The following is a 9,219-nucleotide window of genomic DNA, read 5'->3' on the forward strand; positions in this document are numbered from 1 at the left end:
TGGACTGTGACCTTATCTCTTTGGAATCGATTGTGTAAGTATTGATCAAAACCACTTTTGGAAGACGGAAGCAACAAAAGCAGCATTGAATGCTTCAGTGTTCTCTGTATAACCAGGCACTTGGTTTCCTTGTTTTGCTCTTCTAATGTAGACTGTAGAACTTCTTCATCTTGCTTTTTGCCCCAGGTCATTTTCTACTCGTTTTACATCTTAGCTTTTCTGATGTTATCTCTATCTGCTTGTGCTGTTCCTTTATGCTCAACCCTCGTTTCCACTCTTCTTTTTCATTTTCAGATAATTCAAGAGTTCTTGATGGAGCCTTTTTGATCTTTTACTGTGTTCCTTACCAGAATAGCTTGCCATTGTGCCTTTCAGTATCTTTTTCTTATAAGTATCTTTCCAAGATATCCTACATACCAATTTCCTAAGTTTTTTTTTTTTTTTTTTTTTTTTTTTAAGGACAAAAAAAAGAAAAACAACCTAGACTTTAACAAAAAGTCCATTATCCTTATTTTGTCCCCTTACTCATCCCTTTCTTTAGAATCATGAAGTTTAACATTTTATGATCACTTTCCTCCAAGTTACCTTCCACCTTCAGAACCTCAACTTGTTTCCACAAACTAGTCATTAAAAAATTCAAGACTGGCCATACATTTTTTAAGAGTATTTCTGCACTGATTATTATGTCTGCTCTTTATCCCTAACCTTCCAAATATCCACATTCAAAATCCACTTGCTTGACCATACCACAACGCTCAAGTCTGCCCCTGTGAGGTCACCTGAGCAATCAGATCTCAAGGTCAAAATTTCCCCTATCCTGTACCTCACTGTTGTGCACTCAGTATTCAATTGAGCTAAGAAAGATAGGAACACAGAAAAATTTCCCAGTTAAATACCACACCCTGTCCCCACTAGCCATAAGGAGAGCAAAGCACAGAAGGAGAGACAGATAGTGTGTAAGATTCCTAGAAGGGCTTTTGAGCTTTCTGTTCCTTCAGGGGCACCATTCCACAGTAATTGTCTCCTCTTTTGTTTCATGTGTGCAGAGGAGCAAGGTAATATAGGTAGGGAGAGGTGGCATTTGTAGCTCAGGGCAGTTGATTTTGCCCCCTTCCCTCCCTCCTCCCCCAACCCCAACAGACTTACCAGCTGGAGGCAGCTGTATTAGCTACCTATTTAGTCTATAGCCAAGTCTCCAAAGCGGCTGAATGTTTTCCAAAGCTTTCCAAAATCAATTCAGATGCTTCAAATCGATTTAGAGCTTTTAATTAGTCTCCCAGATTGATTCAGATTCAGCGATTCAGTCCCCAAATCAGGCCAAATCTCCTCTAAATTGAATTGGCTACCAAAGCTTGCACAGCCCTAATACATGGGTATGATTGGAGTGCTGCTTCTCTGGATAAGTGTACCTTTTAAGGCTTTAAAAGGAGAGAGCAAGCTGCCGTTCACAAGTGCCCATCAGCTTACATTGGCATGATCCGTAGCAATACAACTTAGCTAAATCACTGTAACTTGAATAAATGAAACCAAGTTAAAGCTGCCCTGTTTTGTGATACTTTATCACTATAGAATCATGCAGATATAATGGTTACCTCCTTTGATATTGATATACATATTAAGACTGCTTGTATCCTTAGGGTACTTCCTAAAATTAATTTGTACTTAACACACAAAGGATGAGAGATCAGCCCTTCTCAGCTCTGAAAAATTGTTTCATTATTAGATTATTAGACTTTACTATTAACTAGTTAATGTAGAGAGAGAGTCCCAGCTCATCAGTGACCAGGCAGTCTTTGACTTTGAGAACTGTACCCGTAGTAGAAGTATGTAAAAGACATATTTGGAGATCAATTTATAGATATGCATGGCATTACTCCACTGAAAAAGTACAAGGTCTGGATATTTATTTCAGTAGGATTTTTTTTGTTATTAATTAGTTTGACTCCTAGCATTCCTTTCCATAAATTTAGGTCACTGCTTAAGCATCACCACCAGCAGATGTATACAGACAAGCACTTAAAGTAGTAGTAACATACATTTTAAGCTTTGTAAATTTTTTAATCATTATGTAACACAATAAAATAAGGTTTTTGTTTAATTTGTCCTAGACAAGCAACAAACAATCTGAGAAAGCAGTTCGGAAATTACAGATCATGTATAGTAACATGTAGATCCTTGCTATGGATTTCTGAACTCAGATGAAAATGGAGGCATATCTCAATTTCTTGTTCTGTGACCTTGTTTTGCAGATGTGTTGCTCTTTGCAGCCTTGGCATTTGGATCTGTGAGGAGCTAGTTCATGAATCGCATCATCCTCAGATCAAGGAAGCACTGAATGTGATTTGTGCGTCTTTAAAGGTACGAAACAAATTATATGTTTCAGTATGCTACAACCTTTACAGTTTAATATAAAAATAAACCAGTTCAGTGGGGGCCAGTCTTTTTAGCAGGTGTGCCACAAATTAGCCCTGCCCTCTCCCCAAATGCCAATCTAATCTCCTTCCCCTGCCCGATCTGCTGGTCTGCTCTGTGCTCCCTGTCTTATCTGTTTTTCTGCTTTTTGCTCCCTGCCTGATCTGCTGGTCTGCTTCCTGCCCTAACTGCAGTTGTGCTGCCCCCAATCTGCTGCATGTCACACACACACAGGCTGCCTATGCCACTTGTGGCACATGTGCCATGGGTTGGCCACCTTTGAATTAGTTAATCACCTTAAATCTGAATTTGGCAAGTGTAAATGAGAATTTGTGCAACAGGGTAGTATGTCCCCTTATGGGAAAGCAGCTAGTGAAACTAAAGGGTTGCATCTGTGGAAGGTTAAGAAGGGTGTGGCTCACTGGGAAACAAAAGTCCCAGTAGGCAGAATTAGTAGGGGAGTGAAGGAGAAGCACCAGAGGCAGAGAATATCTGCTAGAAGAAATATGACAACCGTAGGAAAGGAAGCCTTAAGCCATAGTAGACCCATTTCAAGGGCCAAGATGACAAGGTTCCTTTGTTTGCTGGTATTTAACTGGGGCAGGCTGAGAGGCACTCCAGGCAATAGAGGCCAGAAAGGTGAAAGACTATAGTACTAAGGCTTGCTGGGAGATACTAGGAGGGACAAAGCTTGGTTGAAGGACCTTGTGGCGGCAACCTGCTACATGTGGGGGAGGCTGTGGACACTGTTGCTTTCAGCCAGCAGTGTGAACCCTAAGGCAGTATTGAAATGGAGGAGATGCAGCAACAGGCTTTACAACAACAGCAGCAGTTCCAGCAAAGGATGCAAAGTGAACAGAAGCGCTTCATGCAGCTCCTGCTGGAGCAGGTGAAACCCAGCCTGAAGTGGGTTGAGGTATCCCAGACCCCAGCGGCTGCAGAGAGGAGGCTTAGAAAAACGGGGCCAGATGTTGAGCCTGAAGCTTTTCCAGAGACATTTCAACAGGTGGCTGAGGCATATCACTAGCCTCATGATCTCTGGGCTGTTAAGTTAGATCCCTACCTAACTAGGGAGGCTCAGGCTGCTTATCTGGGCCTGGTAGCCAAGGCCACATACACCTATGGCACCCTGAAGTTGCCCATTTTGGACTGGGTGGAGCTCATAGCAGAGGCATACAGGCAGCAATTCCAAGCAGAACCATTTGATGTCAACTCTCCGCCGTGGGCAGTGGATTTGTACAACCAGTGGTTGAAACCAGAGACTAACTCAGCTTAGATAATGGTGGAACTGGTGACATTAGAACAATTTTGGCAAATCCTGTTGGTGGGGGTCTAGGAGCAGGTCTATAGACACTGTATTATGGACCTAAAAGAGGCAATATGCCTTGATAAGGATTTTTTAGAGGCTGAACTGGAATGTGGAATACTGTAGCTGGGCAAAAGGAGCAGTCCCACCAGACTATAAACCTCAAATGAGGAAAGGCAGGAATTGTACATTAGCCCTGGAAGGGAGACCAGACACCTGGACCTGTAGCATAGCCTTGCTCCACAAGATGGCAGGGGTGAACTCAGCAAGCTTGGGCCATGGAACTAGAGGCAAGAGAGGTTTACCACCAGGAGGCAGTAGTAGATCAGAGGCCAGGGGAGCCCTCTGTCCGTTTTTCATGTGGAGAGCCTAGGCAGTGGTGGAGAGATTGCCTTCTCATGGATTATAGTTATGTTTATTCTGTGTTCTCTGAAGTCCCAGGAGAACATACAAATAGAAGATGTCCAAGTTTTGGGTCTCATGGACTCAGGCTCAGCCCAAACCTTTGTGCTAAAACAGTTGGTGGATTCTGCCCAGTGTTGAGTTCCTGAATGCATCTATGTGACCTGTATACATGGGGATATCTGGCCTTATCCTATCACCCAGGTGCAGTTTATGATGGAGGCTCAGAAAGCCAAGTTGACAGCAGCATGGCCCACCATCTTTCCCACCCAGTGGTAGTATGTCAGGACTGGGACCCACCAGGCTGCTGTGCGTAGTGGCAAAGAGTAGATTGGATCAGGAACCACAAGCCCCTCTCCGGGACAAACTCAGGGACATATTCCCCTTTGATCCCGGAATCTTGGGGCCCTGACCCCTCCCATACCAAGAATGTTGGAGGATACGGAGGGAAGGCTTTGCAGCAGAAAAGGGGCCGGGTAGGAGGCCCAGAAAGGGAGTCGGGATCCAGCGTAAGCTCAGTGGACCTGAGGAAAATGTTGAGGATGCAGGCTCCTCTGGAAAGAACCCCCCCTGATTAGAAGGGAGTGCTCATCAGATGAGGGAACTGACATTTTTCGGAACCAGAGACAAGACTCAGTATTTGCTCATATCTACAGGCAGCTGGTCAGAGTGAATGGGAATGTAGAGGGGCTTATGTTTTTCCTGACATTTTTCCTGCAGCCAATGAGCTGTGAAGGTCATGTCAGTTGTGCCTTTTGATGCCCTAAATTTTAGGGATCTAGCCCATGGAGGGGCTTTGTCTGGCCCGTGGCAGGTCCCTCAGTCCCACCTGGCCCAGGCACTGCCCACCCATGGCACATTCTACCACCCCCTGGACATGCAGCAGGCCTGGGGTAGCTCTGTGGCTGGGTTCCCTTTCTAGGCAGCCCAAGTGGCGGTGGCTCCTGGCTGCCACCACCACTAGCTCCAGCCCCATGATACCAGCAGCGACCCGTGTGCTCAGCCTGATCCGGTCCACCTTGCATCTGCTCCAGACTCACCCGCCCAACAGAAGCGACTGCTGGGCAGAAACTGTTCCTCAGCATAGGGGAAAAGCAGCCCTTCCCCCTTGCCGTTTCCGGGTCCTTCCTGCTGCAGCTACTGGGAGCCCACACCAGGCTGCCCTGCATCTCCACCACCATCACTGCTGCCTCCAGTCTGCCCAGCCAGACAGCAGTGGCAGTGTAGAGTAGATGCAGGGCAGCCTTGTATGGGCTCTGGGAAGCTGCAGCAGGAAGGGCCTGGCAGTGGCCGGTGGGAGGGTCTGCTTTTCCCCCATGCTAAGGAAGAGTTTGTGCCTGGCAGCTGCCACTGCTGCTACTGCTCAGCCTGAGCCAGGTGAATCTGGAGCAGAGGCGGGGGGGGGCGGGGGGGGGGGGGGGGCAGCCTGCCAGTACCATGGGGCTGGGGCCACTGCCAGCAGCAGCCAGAAGGAGCCACCGCCTGGGCTGCCTAGGAAGGCAGCCCAGCTGTGGAACCACCCAGCCCCACTGTATTCCCAGGGGGCAGCAGGACACACCCCTGGTGGGCAGTGCAAAGTAGGCACAGAGTGGGTTGGGGTTAGGGCTGTACACATGGGTTCTAGCTAGTTGGCTTTTGCTAGGATGAGTCTGCAGCAGGCATGGGGCAGGCTGCAAATGACAGGGAGGCACCCCAAGGCGCTCCATCTCCTGGCTGTTGCCGTGTGGGTGCTTGTCTCCCTCAAGGGGCGCATGCACACTTTACCATACCCACAAACTCTCCCCTGCAAACCCCACAGCCACACCCCCACACACAACCATACAGCCCACAAACACTGCACTACCCACACCCTCCCCTACATTCTGCCACAAACCCCCCACCCCTCCCCACATGCGTGCGTGTGTGTGTGTGTGTGTGTGTGTGCGCGCGCGCACACACACACACACGTGCCTCCGAGGGGAGCCCCGCTCACTACTACATGCACACATCCCATCCCACATACACTCATACCCCCCAACGCACACTCCACATATACCCCTAGCCAGCCTTCCGCTCCACACACCCCACAGCCCTCCGCAAACCCCATACCCACCCAAACACATCCCCTGACAAATCCCTCAATCCCACCCACATTCACACGTACCCCATACCCTCCCCCAAACTCTATATACATATCCACACACATCTACAGCCTCCCACAAACCCCATACCTACCCATATCCCCCCCACCTCTCCACACTCCCTTGCAATATAAAAGAGTAAGACTTCATTTTGAGCTATTATGCAATCACCTCTATATACACAACGTAAATGCACACAAATCAAGACAAAAATATTTTTTTAAGTAAAATTAAAAGATGTTATTATGGAGTTAGGATGGCTGATAAGAATCCTTTATGCGGAGATTATTAACATGGGTAAATGAGAGAAACAAGTTTTGTTTCATATCTTATTGGACCAGCTGTATAGCTAGGAGAGATGTTAGACAAATTTTGGGGCACAAAATGTCCCAGCAAAAGTTTGGGAAAATAGATACAGCCTTAGCTGATTGCCAAGTAGAACAATACCTTCTTTTTTTTTTTTTTTAACTCCAGTATGTAAATTAAACAATCATTCAAAGAAGGGGAAGAGGGCAATAAACCTGTGAAACAACGAAGTTGTTAGAAGTAGCTTCAAATCAAGTAAAGGGCAACTGCAAAAAAAACCTCTCCCAAGTATACAGTTAGTCCAATAAAAGATACAGGTCAGTCGCATCTTATGCGGGGGTTAGGTGCTGAAGTCAGTGCGTAAAGCAAAAATCGCGTAATGCGAAAATCGTTGACTATACGCGGGGTGGAAGGGGGGGCAGGGCTTGAGTTTGCACGCGGCGCCGTGCTTAGAGCTGTGCGGCCAGCGGCACAGCGCGGGGTGCTGGTGGGGATGGCTGCGTGCCACCCGGCCACCACCACACTGCCGCTGCCGCCCGGTGGCCAGCCACACGGCTCCGGGCACGGCTCCATGGCGACAGCAGGAGGTTTTGGAGGCAGTGGCCGTCATTGCCATAATGGGCCTGCAGGTAAGCGGCAGTGCTGCGTGCAAGCTCAAGTCCCGCCCCCACCTCCCCCACCCTGCGTATAGTTGAATTCACGCAAGTTAAATGTGCGTATGTTGCAACTGACCTGTATTACCAAAAAACCTTGCTGCTTGCATATTAATTGGACCATTGTGGCTATAACTCCAATGTAACTTGACTTAAATGTAGATAAAGACAGACTGCAGTATCTTCACAATTTATTTTTTGGGGGGTGGAGGGAAACTAAACCTACTGGATGTATTTAGGCAGAGATACCTGACTGGATTTGTAAAAATGCTAGTATACTTGAGTTACAATCGTGCATTTTGGCATCTACCCTTTCTGTTCAATAGTGTATACACAGCAGTGGTAATGTTAATTTAGACTAGGAATTAATCAGTATCCATTTATTATTTTTATAACAAAAATAACCCATTCTGGGCTAAGGCATTGGTTACTTACCAAGCTAGAGGTGATTGGTTTGACCATGACACAGAACTATGCATTTATGAATCTTTCATATTATGACACTTTTATAGATACTTTATACCAGTCCTCAAGATAGGAGAGAAAAGAGCATCCACAAAATTTGCCAATGTGAAACTGACATAAATAGAAATATAGTGTAACCACCTATGGCCTCCTTTATTTATACTTACTAGGCAGGTGTTATAAATTCCTGTATTAAAATGTGCAAACAAACAGTAAATGTTACTATGAATAGGATTAAATTATTCCACAATTTTGATAAATTGGAGAAATAAGATTAAATTGAAAGTTACAGCTGGCCCCATCTACACGTTAAACTTAAGGTATGTTTAGCCAGTTAATCATGCCTCAAGTGGTCACCCGGGCACATGTTTAATCAATTAATGGCATGATAAAAGCTACAAAGTTATTCCACCAAACGTGTGCAATAAGTTGGTAGCTGCTTCTTATTATGCCATTAATTGAATGTGTGGCCAGGGGCCCCTGGGGCTGAGAACCCATCAGATGATCAAAGTTCCCTGGCGGGGGGGCATGTGCACCCCTAAACCTGGGAGACTGCAGCTGCTATGATCTTCCAGCCACAGGGGCTCCCTATGCACCTCTGTCCAGTCCAGGCACTAAAACAGTGGGGCTAGCCCACTTGCTGGAGGATTCTTCAATCACCCACCATCTCCAGCATGCTTTATATTTCTTTTCTCAGAGTCTCCCACAACCAGTCAGGAATGCTGGAGAGCCTCTTCTGTATTGGGCATCCAGGCTTCAACAGTATTTCATAGATTTCATAGACATTAGGGCTGGAAGGGACCTCGGAAGATCATCGAGTCCAGCCCCCTGCCCAAAAGGCAGGAAGTCAGCTGGGGTCATAGGATCCCAGCAAGATAAGCATCCCGTTTGCTCTTGAAGGTGTTCAATGTAGGCGCTTGAACCACCTCCGGTGGCAGGCTGTTCCAGACCTTGGGGGCTCGGACAGTAAAGAAATTCTTCCTTATGTCCAGCCTGAAACGGTCTTGTAGTAGTTTATGACCATTCAACCTAGTCGTCATCCCTTGGGGCCCTTGGGGCGCTCTGGTGAACAAACGTTCCCCCAGATGCTGGTGGTCACCCCTGATAAACTTGTAGGTGGCCATCAGATCACCCCTGAGCCTGCGCTTTTTCAGGCTAAAGAGCCCCAGGGCTCTCAGCCTGTCATCGTAGGGTCTGCTTCCCTGACCTCTGATCATGCGCATGGCTCTTCTCTGGACTCTCTCAAGCTTCTCCACATCCTTTTTGAATTGTGGAGCCCAAAACTGGACGCAGTACTCCAGCTGCGGCCTCACTAAGGCCGAGTACAAGGGGAGAATGACGTCCCGGGATTTGCTTGAGAAGCATCTATGGATGCAAGCCAGCGTTTTGGTCGCTTTACTAGCTGCAGCATCGCACTGCAGGCTCATGTTCATCTTGTGGTCAATGATGACCCCTAAGTCTCTTTCTTCCATAGTGCTAGCCAACCTAGCTCTGCCGAGCCTACAAGGATGCTGCGGGTTTTTCTTCCCAAGGTGGAGAACCTTGCATTTATCGG

The 9,219-nt window shown here is 47.1% G+C and overlaps 1 protein-coding gene across 4 annotated transcripts in view; it reads left to right on the top strand.

Moving 5' to 3' along the window:
* RALGAPA1 (Ral GTPase activating protein catalytic alpha subunit 1) overlaps window positions 1-9,219 on the top strand; it is a 163,853-nt gene that overhangs the window by 103,963 nt on the left and 50,671 nt on the right. For all 4 annotated transcript variants that reach the window (XR_003093553.1, XM_025201507.1, XM_025201517.1 and 1 more), the window contains exon 26: window positions 2,250-2,358. Coding sequence is in view for 3 of the 4 variants with exons in the window: in XM_025201507.1 (XP_025057292.1) it covers window positions 2,250-2,358 (109 nt within the window). In the remaining variant the exon portion in view is untranslated. The remainder of the gene's footprint in view (window positions 1-2,249; window positions 2,359-9,219) is intronic.

Source organism: Alligator sinensis, unplaced genomic scaffold (genome assembly GCF_000455745.1).
Source record: "Alligator sinensis unplaced genomic scaffold, ASM45574v1 scaffold280_1, whole genome shotgun sequence".
Taxonomy (NCBI): Eukaryota; Metazoa; Chordata; order Crocodylia; family Alligatoridae; genus Alligator; species Alligator sinensis.